At 40.7% G+C, this 17,749-nt stretch overlaps 2 protein-coding genes across 2 annotated transcripts; one reads left to right on the top strand and one right to left on the bottom strand.

Annotated features, from left to right (window-relative positions):
* On the bottom strand, positions 1-5,847 carry ribc1 (RIB43A domain with coiled-coils 1). The gene is made up of 8 exons (XM_022199259.2): positions 5,594-5,847; positions 4,443-4,663; positions 2,940-3,157; positions 2,702-2,816; positions 2,272-2,390; positions 1,425-1,661; positions 383-549; positions 1-250 (listed from the first exon to the last, which is right to left on the bottom strand). The coding sequence occupies exons 2-8, from the start codon at positions 4,639-4,641 to the stop codon at positions 169-171; spliced, it is 1,137 nt and encodes a 378-aa protein (XP_022054951.2). The 5' UTR covers positions 4,642-4,663; positions 5,594-5,847; the 3' UTR covers positions 1-168.
* Positions 5,848-5,920: 73 nt separating this feature from the next.
* smc1a (structural maintenance of chromosomes 1A) lies at positions 5,921-17,572 on the top strand. The gene is made up of 26 exons (XM_022199261.2): positions 5,921-6,314; positions 6,870-7,058; positions 7,750-7,862; positions 8,229-8,432; positions 9,504-9,742; positions 9,854-10,112; positions 10,422-10,562; positions 10,645-10,727; positions 10,837-10,936; positions 11,268-11,375; positions 11,489-11,674; positions 12,039-12,218; positions 12,322-12,468; positions 12,601-12,738; positions 12,828-12,944; positions 13,028-13,134; positions 13,232-13,373; positions 13,466-13,611; positions 13,716-13,869; positions 13,960-14,067; positions 15,064-15,220; positions 15,352-15,506; positions 15,722-15,873; positions 15,983-16,052; positions 16,152-16,262; positions 16,659-17,572. The coding sequence occupies exons 1-26, from the start codon at positions 6,206-6,208 to the stop codon at positions 16,737-16,739; spliced, it is 3,696 nt and encodes a 1,231-aa protein (XP_022054953.1). The 5' UTR covers positions 5,921-6,205; the 3' UTR covers positions 16,740-17,572.
* The last annotated feature ends 177 nt before the right edge of the window (positions 17,573-17,749 follow it).

The following is a 17,749-nucleotide window of genomic DNA, read 5'->3' as shown; positions in this document are numbered from 1 at the left end:
TAACAAAAAAGGGTCCCTTTATTGTCAGTATTGCAGCCAATGCTATATATTTCACTGAATAAACATGAAGTATTGACTAACCATTTATTCATTCCACATTAATTATGAATGCAACAATCAATTGATTTTATTAGCACACTGACACAGGAGGGAAAGCGGGTGTGGTGGTCATCGGGAGCTGGTGTTGAATTGATAAAAGTAGTCCTTGGTAGGTTTGTTGGTGTACAGCTTCTTGTTCAAGTACTCCTGACTGAAGCAGAAACACAAACAGTAAGTGTCAGATAATGTCTATATTAAGGTATTTCATCATCTACACCCACAACATACTGTATATGCTGACTAGTGTCTGATGAGTGAGAGTATATATATGTGCGGTGCTCACTGTGCCTGCTGCTCTCTGGCCAGCTGCTTGTTGTACTCGTCCATCTGAATCCTCTGCTCTCTCCTCAGCTCGGCTGCCCTCCTCTCCTCCTCCTCTGCTTCTCTGGACAGCTTCAGCTGCTGGAGGCCCCAAGCTGCCTCCTGAAGCTTTTCAGCATCACGTTGTCTCTGAAGAAGGCCAAAAGTGGGATGATGAGTCTAAGTTCCCTCCATTAGAGTTGAGATGATACAACATAATTTGATCACTTTGTGTCTCTGAAATGTATTTCAAGAAGTCTAAGATGGAAAAATCTCCCTTTGGTTGAGCTGGTTACAAGCCTCAAACATGCTGTATGCAGCCTGTGTGGAGAAGCAGGCAGAGATGTCAAAATAGCAGGAAAGCCACAGTGGTTATCATTTCTGCCTCACAGCTAAAGTGTCCTGGGTCTGAATCTTGGCAAAGGGTCTTTATATGTGAAGTTTGCGTGATCTGCCTGCACTTCTGCACATTTTCACTGGGTACTCTAGCTTTCTCCCACAGAAAAAGACTTGCATGACAGGTTAACCAGTGATTCTAAATGGGCCATAGGTGTGACTGTGAGCACGCATAAGTGGTCTGTCGACTTGTCCAGGGTGTATGTCACCTGGGATGTGCTCCAGCCTCCCTGTCCAGGATAAAGCGGTATTTATACGATACGATATGATATGATACGATACGATACAATAATCCTTTATTGCTCCCAACGCCAGGGGAAATTCACATTGTTACAGCAAACCTATTTAGCAAACAAACATAGTAACAATAATAATACAAGTATTGACAAATATATACATAATGGCTTGAAAAATAAATTTAAAAAGCAAAAAAAATAGATGAATAGATGGAGACTGTTGGAGAAACGTAATGAATTCAAATCCATACATTTTTAAGTGGCTAGTCAGAATGTTTGGGACACACTGTTTTGAAAGACTTTTGCATAAAGGTGGAACTGAAGAGTGCAGAGTAAGATGTGACCTGACCATGAATTGTTCATATATGTATGGAAGCTACACGGTGTCAGTACCTGTCTCTCAAGGCGCTGCTCTTCTCTCTCCCTGTAGATGGTTTTCAGCTGCTCAGGACTCATCCCCTTCCACCTGTCTGGCAGAACCTGTGGTGCCTTCCCTCCTCCCACCTCCTTCTCTGCCGCCTCTGCACACTCTGTCATCATGTCAGATGTCATTGTGTGCCACATCTCAGCGAGATTCTCCCTTTCCTCTATCCTGTGTTTCTCCTTTAATTTCTCTGCTCGCTCTGCAGCCTGTGGGAACAGGGCACAGTCAGGCCTGAACACTGATCCGGGAACAGTTGATTGGTCACCCCCTTGATCACTGATATAGCAGGAGCTGTACGAAATCGAGCCTCTAAATTGTGGTTACTTTGAGCGCAGACACAAGAATCAACCATATGGTGAACGTCCTCCTGAGACATCCACTCAGTCAGCTAAATTTATTTGTGCACCATGCATGTGAGTGGTTATTAGAGAAACCACATAATTGTCATGGAAAATACCATGACCTGAAGGATTTGCAATGATGCCTCCCAATGGAGGTTTCAGTTGAGTGCATTCAGGCAAATGAGTGAAGTGCTAAATGGGGGCTTTTAAAAACAGACAGGGCCCACGCATGCAACAAAGCAGTTTAACCATCCATGTTGCTTGGTACCAAATATCATGATAGCTGTCTCCCTGCACCAAGTGTGAACATGCATCACTTAACATTTTCAGCAAGCAATTTTAATTTTAAATTCCCACCTGAGAACACAATGTCACAGCTCCAAACCCCATGAGATTCTGCTCTGTGCATTCACATCAGTGGGTGGTGTGTGAGCATCTGTGTGTCCATCTGTGTGTGCACATGTATGTACTGTACCAGAGCCTGATTGTAGCTGTCGAGCGCGATGCAGGCAGCTTTCTTACACTCCTCCTCTAGTGCAGCTTGTTGAACGCCCCTTAGGTCTTGATGCACCAGCTCTCTGCTCAGGAGCATCTCTGCAAAGCACATGAGTTGGAAATCATCTGAAGTGTGTTTTTCGCACCTGCGTTAGCCATTATCCATTGTGCAAAGCTCCTCAGCGACACACTCACACACACATAACATAACATAACAGCTCTCTGGGATGAGCATCCATCAATGTCACCTGGTGGTAAGGGCTGTGCGTGGGAGTGTGTGATTGTTTGTGCAGGAAAGCATGAAGCATGTATGTGATTTACAGAAGCTGTAGTGTACAGCATGTAAGCTCATCAGTAATCACAGCGTGTGAGTTCCTGCGTGTGAGCACTTGAAATTTGTCTCTTTTCACCTCTGTGCTTGGCTGCCATGTGCCTTCTTTCATTGTCATCCATCTGCACTTGCAGATCTCTTTCTGTCATTTTCATTTGTTTTCTCTTCCTTTGCTCCTCTCCGATATCCTCTCCCTGTACACGAGACGAGGACACAGTGCATCAAGGGTTACTACACTATTCATTCAGCCATTCACTGGATTTTGCTCCACTGGTATTTGAAGCACAACAGGCATCTCCTTGTCACAGTGAGCCTACCTGAAATATTTGCATACTGGCAGGCCCCAGCTCGCTCTCTGGAATGGTGCTCTTGAACGCCCCCTCCAGGCCACACTTTAGATCAGCATCACGAGAGTCCTCTGCTCGCTGATGAGTGGCCCAATACTGGGCCAGATCAATATGCAAAGCCTCTCGCTTCTCTTTTTCATCAATGTCTTGCTGCAGCAGTGCTTCATCTTGATATTTTCTCAGCTTATCTACAGTGCATTGAAAGCACACCGGTGATCAATGCTCATTAGCAGTGGAAAGTGAAACAGGAGATGTTTTCTATCACCAGTACCCATCAAATTGTAGAACTTCTCCCTTTTCCACAGAAATAACAACTGAAATATTGGACACTTAGATCTGGATAATAATATCAATAAAATTTGCAATATTACTTTTCTAAATAGTTTGTGCTGTATCAGTTTCAGCATCAGGAGGGTCAATATATAATTGCGGGACTTTTTGAATAAGCTCATTTTATAATAGTTTTGCTAATTATAAGGTGGTGGTTATTTAATTCGGATGGTTATTTAGTTGAGATTTAAGTGATATCCAGACATTTTTTTTATTAACAAGTGATTGTTTCCTTAACAAATAATAAAGGAATTTGTAAAGATACAATCATAATGAACATAAAAAACCTTCATTTTTTTCTTTACTTTTAATAAAAATGTAAGAAAGATATATCCCATGGACTTCAAAAGTCCCTTAATTATAATATTGACCCCTGTGTAACATTTAATTTTCATGTGTAATAGTTTGATTACATGTGCAATATTTCACTTTCCTACACAAGACTGTCAATGCAATGTCCAATATTTCATTTTTCACATCATTTCTCAAGTGCAACACTTCAGTTTCATGTGTAACATCATTATCATGTGCAACACTTCACTTTAAAGTGCAATTTTTGGATCACATGTGCACTATTTCACTTTAATGTCCAACATTATCATGTAATGTGCAATACTGCATTTTTCATTTAATTTTTTGCATGCCATATTTCATTTCCATGTGTAATATTTCATTATTGTGTTTAACATTTCCTTTTCATTCACAATATTTCACTTTCACATACAATATTGTCAATGAAATGTGCAATATTTCATTTTTCATTTTAATTTTTGATGCAACGTCTTATGTGTGATATTAGTTATTTTGTCAGTATCATTGCCAACATTACTTATTGCTGCTTTTTTCCAATCTTATTTGAGCTTACTTATTTTATTTCAGTAATATATCATACTTATATGTTATTGCTTTTTGGCTAGGCACTGCATTTTTTTATTATATAATTTTGTTTTTCTGAGCAGTATCTGGTACAAGAATTTCCTTTTGGGGTTAATAAAGTTGTATCTTACCGTATCTTATATCTTTCAAACAAAAGAGGGCCTAAGACAATATTGCTGAGCAACCCAATATTCCTTAAGTCTCAGATGAATAATGGCTGTGAGTCAGCTCATGTAATACCGAACATGTCCAAATTTCCTATCCTACCGAAAGCTTTGTCTCGTTGTTTCTCTGTGTCTTGCTGATGTCTTTTCTCCTGGACTTGCTGGTTCAGAGCGTCCACGTCGATGCCCAACACGCGTAGCCTGGTGTTGAAGATGCGGCCCTTGCGTGCTGTTTCTGCAGCTCTTCTCCTCTCCACAGCCTTTTCTACAGACTGGTCCACAGGCAAATCCACTTTGTGCATGTTCACAGTTTGTAGAGAGTTTCTAAGGAGACAGCATTACAGAAATGATCACTTAACTCTGCTGGAAAGAAATTACTATGACTATTGAGCCATGACACCCTGATGGAGCTCATCTTCACACAAATTTTCTATTGTAATGACCTGATCATACACCAAAACCTGGAGAAGCTTTAAAGATTGTATACAGAACAGAATAGAATTTTGTTTATTAGTTTCACAAGGGGAAATTTGCAATATCATAACGGCAAAGTGGGCTGCACAGTGGAGTAGTGGTTCGCCTTGCAGCAAGAAGATCCCTATTCAAATCCAGGGTGGGCCTGGGATCTTTCTGCATGGAGTTTGCATGTTCTCCCTGTGCATGCGTGGGTTTTCTCCGGGCACTCCGGCTTCCTCCCACAGTCCAAAAATATGCTGAGGTTAATTGGTTACTCTAAATTGCCTGTAGGTGTGAATGTGAGTGTGCTTGTTTGTCTGTATATGTAGCCCTGTGACAGACTGGTGACCTGTCCAGGGTGTCCCCTGCCTTCTCCCAAGTCAGCTGGGATAGGCTCCAGCCCCCCCACCCCCCGACCCCCCCGCGACCCTAGTGAGGATAAAGCGGTGTATAGAGAATGGATGGATGGACAACAGCAAAGTGACAGTAAGAAAAATCAAGAGAACACATCTATAAATTAAAGACACATGATATATAGACTATATATATATACAATATAAATCAGAAGAGTACACGCAAGGATACTAACAACACAAAATTGATGAATACATACACAAATGAATTGCACTTTGTTTTATTGTACATAACAGTCTGCTAACTGTCATTAAGTGAGTGAGTATGTTGGGAGCAGTGCTGAGAATATGAACTGAAAGCAAGTTCTTTAGCTCATTTCTGCAGTTCACTTTTACCTTTCTTTAATAAACAAAAAAACAGTCAATGATCGAAAACGACACTTACCTCTGACGTTACAGATGTGTGTCATTTATTTCAGGCAATGTTAATGAATGAAAGTGCATTGCTTCAAGAAATTTGCTGTGTTTGGATACCCTTGTAACCATGGTAACATCTGCACATGTTTTGCTATGTTAAAAATAAATTAAATTAGTCTAGTTAAACTGTATGAAGTGCAAAAGCTGTCAGATTTTTTTCGAAAATGATTTACTCTGTAGTGATAGATAATGTAACAGTATAAACGGTGCATTCCTGAGGCCAATAACCGACCTTAAACAAGAAACTCCGTTTCATCTCGCGAGAAAACATGAGGTTTCATGTCTCGCGCGCTCGAGGGTCTTCCTGTTGGATTGTAAAATGGCGCATTGTTGTTACAACCGTTCGGAGTGTGTTTGAAGAAGATTATGACGCGGTTTAGATTAGCAAACTGAACGTGCATTTCATAATGTAATTTATGCACACGACAGCAATAGATTGAACAGTGAGGTTCATTCATTTGCGTGCTCGCTTCGCCTTCACCTTGCTCGTTAAGCATTGGTTGTTAGCATTAGCTAACTAGCTAACATTTTAGCAAGCTAATATTTACTGTAGAGTGCTTTTTGCACGGACAGAACGAAAATGGGTTACTTAAAACTGATAGAGATTGAGAACTTCAAGTCGTATAAGGGCCGACAGATCATTGGACCGTTTCATAAGTTCACTGCAATCATCGGACCTAATGGATCTGGTATGTTGTGATAGCCAATGTTAACTTGCGGCTAATGCAAACTGCTTGCTAGCGTTGGTTAGCGGTAAACACAGTGCTCTGTTCTCTCTAGAAATCACAACTTGTAGTCAATGCATAGAAAATACACCTTGATTTACTAGACAGTACTACTCATGCTATGTATCTTGTCTATTGTATGTTTACATTTTCTGCTGTCTTATTTCGGTTATGTTGTATGACTGTCAACTTGTAAAATCTTGTTTGTTATTCTGTTACGGTAGTTACGGTGTTAAAGAAATCACTGTGCTTTCGCCTGTTTCAACGTTTGATATCACATTTTTGTAGATAGATTTATGATTTCATTCAATGCCGCATCACACAACAGTGGTTTCTTAACTCATGATGTGAAGTAGACTGAGCTTCCTAAAAGTCATGAAAACAAATATTACTGCAGGACAGTTTTTGCTTACATCAGATTGTGCCAGAGTGACAAAGTATATGCTTCACTCAACTGAGATCTTAATTTCCATATCAGATTTGTGTATGTTACTAATAATTCCAACGCTGTTGTTATAGGAAAGTCCAACCTTATGGATGCCATCAGCTTTGTGTTGGCAGAGAAGACCAGTAACTTGCGTGTAAAGACTCTGAAGGATCTAATCCATGGAGCGCCTGTGGGAAAACCAGCAGCCAACAGAGCTTTTGTCAGTATGGTATACCAGGAAGATGACGGATCAGAACGCTCCTTCACAAGGGTCATTATTGGTATGAAGCTGCAATTACGGTTATTTTGGAATGTGTAATTCATTTACTTCATCAAGTATTATATATTTTTGAAATATGAATAAATTGCCTTTATATCCTGCAAGCTGTATTTGCGTGTAAAAAATAATAGATTTTCAAATTATTCGGTTAGAGACATTAGTCCTCATGCATGAACCATTTGTACAGACAAAATGTTTGGCATTTAGGAAATCATTAAATGTCTACAGCAGTCAACAGTTTTCTTGCACAACAAGCAGAATCCAAAAGGTATTCAGTTCTGCTCTATGAGTCGTGTACAGATGGTCTGTACTTCATGTGCTTATGTAGTACTTCAGTATTATCTGAATGTGATATTTTTCACCTGCTGATTTACAAGAGCAAAAATTGAAGCTCCAAAATGTGAGACCCTTGTATGACATTTTGTGAATGAAACCTAACCACAAATTTGGTGAAGCAGGTGGCATTGGAAGACATTTTGTTTTTGTAATTGAAGTCAAATTTAATTACAGCCTTAAAAGTCTGTAGTTTTTGTCCTTACAAGAATTTGTGTGGCATCCCACATTGACGTGTAGAGATTTTTTATTTATCAGTTCATTGTGATCCTTTGGTCAAGATTAAAGTAACACTCATAGCTTTTTTCTGTGTCTTTGTGATGAGCTACTGCTTATGCTGTTTTTGATGTATGTATCAGGTTCCTCCTCTGAGTACCGCATCAACCATAAAGTGGTGGGTCTGCCTGAATACAGTGAAGAGCTGGAAAAACTTGGCATTCTGATCAAGGCTAGGAATTTCCTGGTCTTCCAGGTAAGACTTAAAAATCTTTTCAAGACAATTGTGTGCACTGGCATTCCTTCTGAATGCTCCTGTACTGAGAGACCAGTTGCTCTGACATTATTGTGCATCTTGGTTGTTATAGAGGTGTTAAATACCCCGCCCAGTGAAAGTCTTGGGTTTATTTTACTACATAATAGAAGTGTAGTGTTGTATATAAGCCATTTTAAGATGGGAAGAAATTATTTTTTATGGAGAAAACTTCTTAATGTGTGACTTTGATACACACATATGAGTTTTCAGGGATCAAATCAACAAATGCGTCTTTAAATTAACATTTGGTAATATGATCTTGGCAGTTTCTATTCTAACCACAGTTTTGTCCTTTTATTCCCCCAGGGAGCTGTTGAGTCCATTGCCATGAAGAACCCCAAAGAACGTACAGCGTTGTTTGAGGAGATCTCACGTTCTGGAGAACTGGCCCAGGAGTATGACCGGAGGAAGAAGGAGATGGTGAAAGCAGAGGAGGACACGCAGTTCAATTATCATCGCAAGAAAAACATTGCTGCAGAGCGCAAAGAAGCCAAGCAAGAGAAAGAAGAGGTAAAGTCTTTGAGTTAAGTCGCAGTACAGTTAAATGGAGTTACTTTTTCTTGCTTCTTGTTTTGATCAAACTGAAAGAATTTGCTCTTTGATTTTAAAGTGGATTCTCCTGTAGGTAACATTTGAGGTACATTTTGGTTTCCTGCATGATGTTATTTGTTTTTAACTCACCATTGCCTGTCTTAGCCAGGTCATTCTTGACAAAGATATTTTAACTCTCAGTGCAGCTCTCTTGATTTACTAAATGGTGACATTATACATAACACACAAAATGTTCTTCATCACACTTATGGACGTACAGCATTTCGGTGGACAGAAAGTAATAATTGCGTCCAATAATGTGGAGCACTTATACCCAGGTGTTGAGTCGTGATTTTTTGCCTCTTACTTCTTTCCTTCTGTGTTTTGCGGGCTGCTGATATTCACGGGAGAGCTGACTCCTTCCACACACAAATATATAGAGCAAAGAAAACAGCTGAGAGAGTGAAACAGGCTTTAGGTTTTATCTAACTCCAGTTGATGACGGTGCCAAAGACAGTATGAGCAATTTAACAACTCCCCTGTTAAACAAGCAGATTATAAACTTGCAGAAATGCAATGTCTTCGACTAATCCCACATAGTCACCCTATGAGCCTAATTAGCTATGTATCTTAAAAGTAGCTGAATTCCAGCAGGCTCTAACTCTGAGACCAGCCAGCCCCTCCTCATCTCAACCAGTAATACCCACAGAGCAGTTTGTCTCTTTATATCGACAGCAAAGGGAGGACATAGGGAAGGATGAATGATGCGGCAGAACTGTTGGCTAGTTATTAGAAAAGACCTTAATTTTTCTGAACAGTGAAGTTCAAGGGATTTAAATGACCATTAATTTGCCCAGCTGTATGTATGTAAAGTTATTCTAATGGTTTTTGTAGCCTGTAATGTTTTAATTAGTTTGTGCGATTATGTAAGTTATTACATGTGTGTCTGATACAAAAGTTTTGTCGTTATTGTCCATCATTATTGGCTCTCAAATTCAGTATTGGTGCATCTCTAATCACACTTTCTCTCTCCTATAATCAATCTACCAGGCTGAACGTTACCAACGTCTTAAAGACGAAGTAGCCAGGGCCAGTATACAGCTGCAGCTCTTCAAACTCTACCACAATGAGACTGAGATTGAAAAGCTGAACAAAGAGCTTGGTCAGAGAAACAAGGAGATTGACAAAGACCGTAAGAAGATGGACCACGTGGAGGAGGAGCTGAAGGACAAGAAGAAGGAGCTGGGCAGACTGATGAGGGAGCAGCAGACCATTGAGAAAGAAATCAAGTAAGTGAAGATGTTGGAGCAGCCTTCTCTACCAGCTGTCTTCATGTGCATATATAGATCCTGCACCATTTCATGCTCAGTGTGTTGTTAATCATTTGACTCTCCCCACAGAGAGAAGGACTCTGAGTTGAATCAGAAGAGGCCTCAGTACATCAAGGCCAAAGAGAACACCTCGCACAAAATCAAGAAGCTTGAGGCGGCGCGAAAATCACTGCAAAATGCCCAGAAGATGTACAAGAAGCGGAAAGCAGACATGGACGAGCTGGATAAAGAGATGAGGGCAGTGGAGCTGGCCAAGCAAGACTTTGAGGAGAGAATGGAGGAAGAGGCGCAGAGCCAAGGCCAGGATCTCACCCTAGAGGAAAATCAGGTCCGACATTTAGACTGTTGTTCACATTTAAGACTTCCACAATTCATTTTAAAAAGAAAGACGTTACAGGATTTTATTTGTTGACAAAATTGAAAAGTATTCACTCTCATCTTACTGTAAATACACTTTATCATGTAAATGACCTGACTGGCAACTATAATGTTTGACTTTTCAAAAGTCATTTAGTGATGATGGTCATTTGAAATCAAGTGCATCTTTGTGCAACTTTTATCTCAAATTAGTGTTATGGCGTGCTGAAGTCAGACTGACATTAACACATAAATGACTCCTGTTTCTGTCGTCTTCCAGGTTAAGCAGTACCATCGTCTGAAGGAAGAGGCTAGTAAGCGTGCTGCCACCCTGGCACAGGAGCTGGAGAAGTTCAACCGCGACCAAAAGGCCGACCAGGACCGCCTCGACTTGGAGGAGAGGAAGAAAGTGGAGACAGAGGTAGCGAAAGAGTAACTGAAGCTTTGTGCCACAACAAATAGTTTGCGCTATTTGATTTAACCACATCTTTTTTTCTCTCTAGGCCAAAATCAAACAGAAGATCCGTGAAATTGAGGAAAACCAGAAACGTATCGAGAAACTAGAGGACTATATTTCCACCAGCAGGTGTGCCGTCCTTGTTTTTGTGTTGCTTTGCATGTTCAAATTATTGCTTTTACATGCATTTCTCAACTGTACTGTTTGATTCACACATTTTTACTCTGTTACCCTTCAGGCAATCACTAGACGAGCAGAAACGCATGGAGGAAGAGCTGACTGAGGAAGTGGAGATGGCCAAGAGGAGGATTGATGAGATCAACATGGAGCTTAACCAGGTACTCAATATACAGCAAAGGAAGAAAAGCAGATGAACGATCATGCTAGCTGACGGTCAGAGGTTTTGCTGCGTGTGTTCACCCTGTTCTTAAGACCTCCGGCTTCTTCTACATCTTCTTCTTTCAAAGCGTGCAAGATGAATCATAATTCTTCCGTGTTGATCGATAGACATTTTGCACTGCAGACATTTCAAAAAGCCCAAGTGTGGCGAGTAAAATAGATGGTTGCTCAGTGGGCTACAAATCCATGCTAGCTGCTAGCATGCGTAGTGAAAGTGTCAGCTGTGAAGAGCTGTATGACTCATCGCATGATTATTGACTTTTGCTGTAGGTAATGGAGCAGCTGGGAGATGCCAGAATCGACAGGCAGGAAAACAGTCGCCAGCAGCGCAAGGCAGAGATCATGGAGAGCATCAAAAGACTGTATCCTGGCTCTGTGGTGAGGCACTTATAATAATATACAGAATCTGCTGTATTCTCTTTTGGTGACTAGATTTAGTGAAAGGATTGACTGCAATCAGTTGAATAGAAATTCTGCTTCTCTGTTTTCAGTACGGCCGTCTGATCGACCTGTGTCAGCCCACTCAGAAGAAGTATCAGATTGCTGTGACCAAAGTGTTGGGCAAGAACATGGATGCCATCATCGTTGACTCAGAGAAGACTGGCAGAGACTGTATTCAGTACATCAAGGAGCAGAGAGGAGAGCCTGAGACCTTCCTTCCTCTCGACTACCTGGAGGTGAATATTAATCACTAGAGATAATGGTTCTCTCCAAGAGCAATTAGAATACAGATGCACAAAACAATGTGTCTAATACCGTTGGGAATGCCTTTGTTGGCAAAAAATATCAAGAGGGAATGTTTTAATTTAGACTCTAAACAAAAGTCTCAAGTGTCTTAAATCACTTTGACACTTCAAACAATTTTCAGCTTCTTAAAATTCCATTTGAATGCGAAATACTACCAACCAGCTGTCTTAGGTTATTAAATCTTAGCCAGTCTCACTAATTAATGTGTTACTTACAAAACAGCACCTCAAAGGGAATTTCAGGTGAATTTATTGGATACAATTTCTCATTCAATTCAATTTTGTCTTGTCAAAGGTGAAACCAACAGATGAGAAACTGAGGGAACTGCGAGGAGCCAAGCTGGTGATTGATGTGATTCGCTATGAGCCGCCCCACATCAAGAAAGCCCTTCAGTACGCTTGTGGCAACGCTCTGGTCTGTGAGAATGTAGAAGATGCACGAAGGATTGCCTTTGGAGGGCCGTACAGGCACAAGGTACTTTGGTTAATATGGATAGAAGGATTGAAAGCTGATGTTCTGGTAGACGAGAGAATGTCTGTTCTTCTGCCTAATTATCTCCTCGTCCATCTGTGTCCAGACGGTAGCCCTGGACGGTACTCTGTTCCAGAAGTCTGGAGTCATCTCTGGAGGAGCCAGCGATCTCAAGGCCAAGGCCAGACGTTGGGACGAGAAAGCAGTGGACAAGCTGAAGGAGAAGAAAGAGAAGCTCACTGAAGAGCTCAAGGTGACTTTGATAATTGTTACTAACTTTAAGGAGGTTGCAAATTCCTCTGATTTGTATTCACTGACTGCATTTTAATGCATTGTGGCCTAAAGTTAGCTCACTACGTTCCCCGCTTGATCTTTTTCTTTGTAGGAGCAAATGAAAGCCAAGAGGAAGGAGGCGGAGCTGCGTCAGGTGCAGTCTCAAGCTCACGGTCTGCAGATGAGACTCAAGTACTCTCAGAGTGATCTGGAACAGACGAAAACCCGCCACCTTTCCCTCAACATGCAGGTGCAGCGTAGTTGCAGCTTAGTCTTTCCTCTTATCATTTTCTAAATCATGACAGCCGAATTAACGTTTGTTTTATTTGTGTCATGCAGGAGAAGTCCAAGCTAGAGAGTGAACTTGCAAACTTTGGCCCTCGCATCAATGACATCAAGAGGATCATCCAATCCCGTGAGCGAGAAATCACTGACCTGCGTGACCGCATGAACCTGGTGAGGCTGATGTGAAAGGTCAATTCAGAAGTCAGTTTATGAATATCTGGCTTCAAAGTAACATCAGTGTTTTTGTTTTCCAGGTGGAGGATGAGGTGTTTGTTGAATTCTGTAAAGAGATTGGAGTCAGGAACATCAGAGAATTTGAGGAGGAGAAGGTGAAGAGGCAGAATGAGATCGCAAAGAAGCGGTGAGTTTAGGCAATTCTACTGCAGATCTGTGCTTTGTTGTTCCTGAATCTGTGCCAGGTTTTCTGTGAAGTCTAACCTCATGTCATTTTGCTTCAGTCTCGAGTTTGAGACCCAGAAGACCCGCCTGGGTATTCAAGTGGACTATGAGAAGAACCAGCTGAAGGAGGATCAGGAGAAGGTCATGATGTGGGAGCAGACTGTAAAAAAGGACGAGGCTGAAATAGAGCGACTGAAGAAGGTAAAAACAGAACGAAGGATGAAAACTTAACTTATTGTTTACTCTGTCCTCAAGTTTGAAAGCAAGTTTAATGTCACTCGTGCCTTTTATAGGAGGAGCACCGACACATGAAGATCATTGATGAGACAATGGCTCAGCTGCAAGACCTGAAGAACCAGCACCTCACCAAGAAGTCTGAAGTCAATGATAAAAACCATGAGATGGAGGAAATCCGCAAAAAACTGGGCGGCGCCAACAAGTCAGTGGTCGCAAACACACACCTTTTCTTTAACATTTCTTATGTTGTCATAAATGTCGCCTTCAAATTTGCCTGGTGTACAAATATTTGCATTATTTTTCCAGGGAGTTGACCCAGCTGCAGAAGGAGGTGACCGCTATTGAGACCAAACTGGAGCAGAAGCGCAGCGACCGCCACAACTTACTGCAAGCCTGTAAGATGCAGGACATCAGGTTGCCCCTACGTTCTGGAACGATGGATGATATCAGCCAGGGAGAGGTAGATAAACACAGTCATAAATACTCGTAACTGGTAATGTGCTGCAACTGAAGCAGAAAATGACGTCTTTCTTTTGTTTTGCCGTTTCAGGGGAGCTCCCAGACAGACGAGTCCAGCAGCCAGAGGACGTCCAGCAGCGTTCTGGCTAAAGAGGCTCTCATAGAGATTGACTACAGCAACCTGTCCGAAGACCTTAAGGTAGTTTAAGCAACACACCTACATCTCCTCTAGACAGTCTGGTATGTCCTCTGTATCTAGTTTGATTCAAATACTCAACATCAGCACTTTGAATTTGAGTTACTTGGTTTTACTGAGTGGCACCACTTTTCTCTGCACAATTTCAGGGAGCTTATTAATATACAAAGTCATAAGCAGCAAATATTCATTCAAAACTGAAGTTACACTATTGAATTATGTTTTTGTGTGTGTTTACGTACAACTTCACTTTGTAGGCACTTCTGCACTTCTTTAGGGCCATTACATTTTCATTCTGCAGAATTGCAACATTACTGTTTTTATAGTCTTCTCAGCACAGCAAAAAACCTATCCGTACAGCAATAAGTTAAAACAGTGTGTTTATAGACTGCAGTTGTACCTAAAAAATTTTTTCATTAATATGTTTACATTTACATTTAGAAAAAAAAAACTTCTACGAGTCGTGTAACGTCTTATCTGCATCATGAGAATCCAAGTCTATACAATTCTTTTGCTGCACCAAATTGTACTTCCCTTGAACGTTTTAATTTTTTTGGAACAACAACTTAAAAAATAGAAAGGTAAACAATTATATGAACAATGAGAAATAGAGGAGAAAGCAGACGAAGAAAATGTACCTGCAGTTTTAAAGAACTTTGAAAAAAATAAAATATTTGCTTATTTCTCACTGTGCTTTTAAATTTCATTGTACATGGTGCAATGACAACAAATGTATTCTCTTCTATTTTGTATACATAGTCATCTTCCTAAAAAGTAATTTTTTTTGCCTAAATCATCTCCTCATGACACTGGCCACCTCTGTTAAAATCGCTTACATCCTTCGTTGAACAGATCCTGTGATTTCTATCTCTGTACTATAGTGGCCTGTGTCAAGGTTCAGTTTTTTGTGATTTCTGCTAAACCTGAAAAAATGACTTGGGCCATTATTTTAACAGGGTGACAGTATGTGTGAATCTGGTCCTTTTTGACTCCCTGCAGGATGCACTGTCAGAGGAAGAGATAAAGGCAGAGACGAACACGCTGCAGCAGCGTCTGAATGAGCAGCAGAGCATCCTGCAGAGGATCAGCGCACCCAACATGAAGGCCATGGAGAAGCTGGAGAGTGTCAGGGACAAGTTCCAAGAGACCAGCGACGGTAAGATGGCAGGATAATGTTTGAGGATAATGGGGTTAACGGAGCAGGAGAAAGGACGTGGACTCTACCTTTTGTAGATCTCTCAATGTTAATTCTGTGTGATCTCATAGTTTTACTTTGTCTTGTTTCAGAGTTTGAGGCTGCTCGCAAGAGAGCCAAGAAAGCCAAGCAAGCCTTTGAGCAGATCAAGAAGGAACGGTTTGATCGTTTTAATACCTGCTTTGAGTCTGTGGCCACCAACATTGATGAGATCTACAAGGCCTTGTCACGCAACAGCAGCGCTCAGGTGTGTTTTGGCGGTTGCTTGCTACAGCATAGATGGTGTTCACTGTGTTTTATACCATCAGGGGCAACAGATTGTGTACTTGAACTTTGAAACTCGGTGCATTTTATATATATATTCAGGGAAAACAGTAACTCTTTCTGATCCCTCTGTGGATTTTCCTTTGCTATGCACTGAGAGTAAAACCTTTAACAATGTGTGTATCCTTTTTTTAAAAGGCTTTTCTGGGCCCAGAAAACCCAGAGGAACCATATCTGGATGGGATCAACTATAACTGTGTGGCTCCAGGAAAGAGGTTCAGACCAATGGACAACTTGTCTGGAGGAGAGAAGACTGTTGCTGCTCTGGCTCTGCTCTTTGCTATTCACAGGTGAAACAATGGAAGCAGATGGAACATGCACGTTTGACTGAGTTGATCATTCGTAAGATTTTTGCTCTATTGGAAAATTGTTAACCGCATCTTTCCTGTGTTTTTGTAGCTACAAACCCGCCCCCTTCTTTGTCCTGGATGAGATCGACGCAGCTCTGGACAACACTAACATTGGCAAGGTCTGTAAGAAAAGAACTCTGATTCAGTGACTCGAGCTTTCAGTGCTGCTTTTTGTTAAAGGTCCTCATGAACTCATAATTTCACTCCTAACCTTCCAGGTGGCGAACTACATCAAAGACCAGTCAGTGCAGAACTTCCAGGCCATCGTCATTTCTCTGAAAGAGGAATTCTACACCAAGGCAGACTCACTTATAGGTGTTTACCCAGAGGTGTGTTTCTCTTTTACTGACTGTAAAACATCTTGTTTACATGAGCGTTGATCAACATCGATATCTGTAGTGTGAACTTGTTTCCTGGTGTGTTTCATAGTGTTACTATGTGTTCTCATGCATTTCCTCCTGAGAACCAAGGGGGAAAAAAAAACAAACATCTTTCAATTCAACTTTTTTGTGATTTCCTTCCTTTTTGGAGCTAAAACAACAGCTAACAATATAGAATATTTTTATTTTGGTTTTATTTTTATTTTCACAAGCTATATTCTGTCCAGCAAGTATAGTTTCAAACTTTGCACAATAACCTCTTTTTTTTGAATTGAACACAGCTTTTTTTTTTTTCCTTTTTTGGTAAACTTACAACAAACTGATTTCTTTCTCTTCTGCCTGCAGCAAGGAGACTGTGTCATCAGCAAAGTGCTCACCTTCGACCTCTCGCAGTATCCCGATGCCAACCCCAATCCCAACGAATAAGACGAGCGCTCCTGTCGCTGGCATTTTGGCAGGTTGGACGTTTCATTTGCTACTTCTCCAGACTGCCCATGTATTCTGTAGTCACAGATCTCGTATCCATTAGGTCTCACATGTTATTTCCTACTGCTTTTTTATGTTTTGTTATCTATTTTTGGGATATGCTAGAATAGTGAATTAGTGAGGGTTTTTTTTAGTTGTGGGGGGGGGGTTGTTCTTCAGTGACGTTGACAAACAGGATGTATGTACCCTTACACAAATCAGCCCCATCTCAATTTGGACATTATATGTAATGCATTATAATTATTAATGAAAAATAATTATAACCAAGTGAAAATGTGTGAGAAGCAAACCTTTATAACAAACTGCAGAATTTGTATCATGTTATGTAGTCAGATATGATGGAGACGCCTGAAGCTGGTTTTTGTTTTCAGAACTTTTCTACTGTTTATGGCCTCCTTTTCAATTGTGTGCTTTAAAGCCTTTGCCTGTCCTCTGTTGTGTGTTCTAAAAGATGTATTTGCATTTTCATATGTGCTATGTTTTTTTTAAAAGTCCAATCAGGAAGCTGTTGTTACAGTATGATGGATACATTCCCATGTGTGATGGCTAAATACATCCCATAGTTAGCTCTACTGGCAGTGCTATAAGGAGATGATTTTGTGAAAAGTGTTTCAGAGGAAATGTAAGCTTATTACAGCTGTGTGAATAGCAACCGTGTCTTTTATGCTCCGAGTTATATTCTGAATCCGCTTTAGGTAAATGTTAAACTCAGCATCTATGCTGCCAGGTCTGTTTTATTGATTGGTTTGCTTCAATAAATAACATTTGAATTATTTAATCTCCTTTATTTTGTTCACTTTGTAGTGCAACCATGCAACTCACCCGCTGTTTTCTAATTTCAGGTGCTACTTTTGGTAGCTGTGCTGTTTGCTTTAACCCACATGTTGTCCTCATTTACGGGCACCAAAAAAATATTGTTTTCTTGTCTAAAAAAAATCCAAAAATTCAGC

Source organism: Acanthochromis polyacanthus, chromosome 6 (genome assembly GCF_021347895.1).
Source record: "Acanthochromis polyacanthus isolate Apoly-LR-REF ecotype Palm Island chromosome 6, KAUST_Apoly_ChrSc, whole genome shotgun sequence".
Taxonomy (NCBI): Eukaryota; Metazoa; Chordata; class Actinopteri; family Pomacentridae; genus Acanthochromis; species Acanthochromis polyacanthus.
Note: the sequence above shows the minus strand (reverse complement) of the source record. Positions and strands in the feature narration are given on the sequence as shown.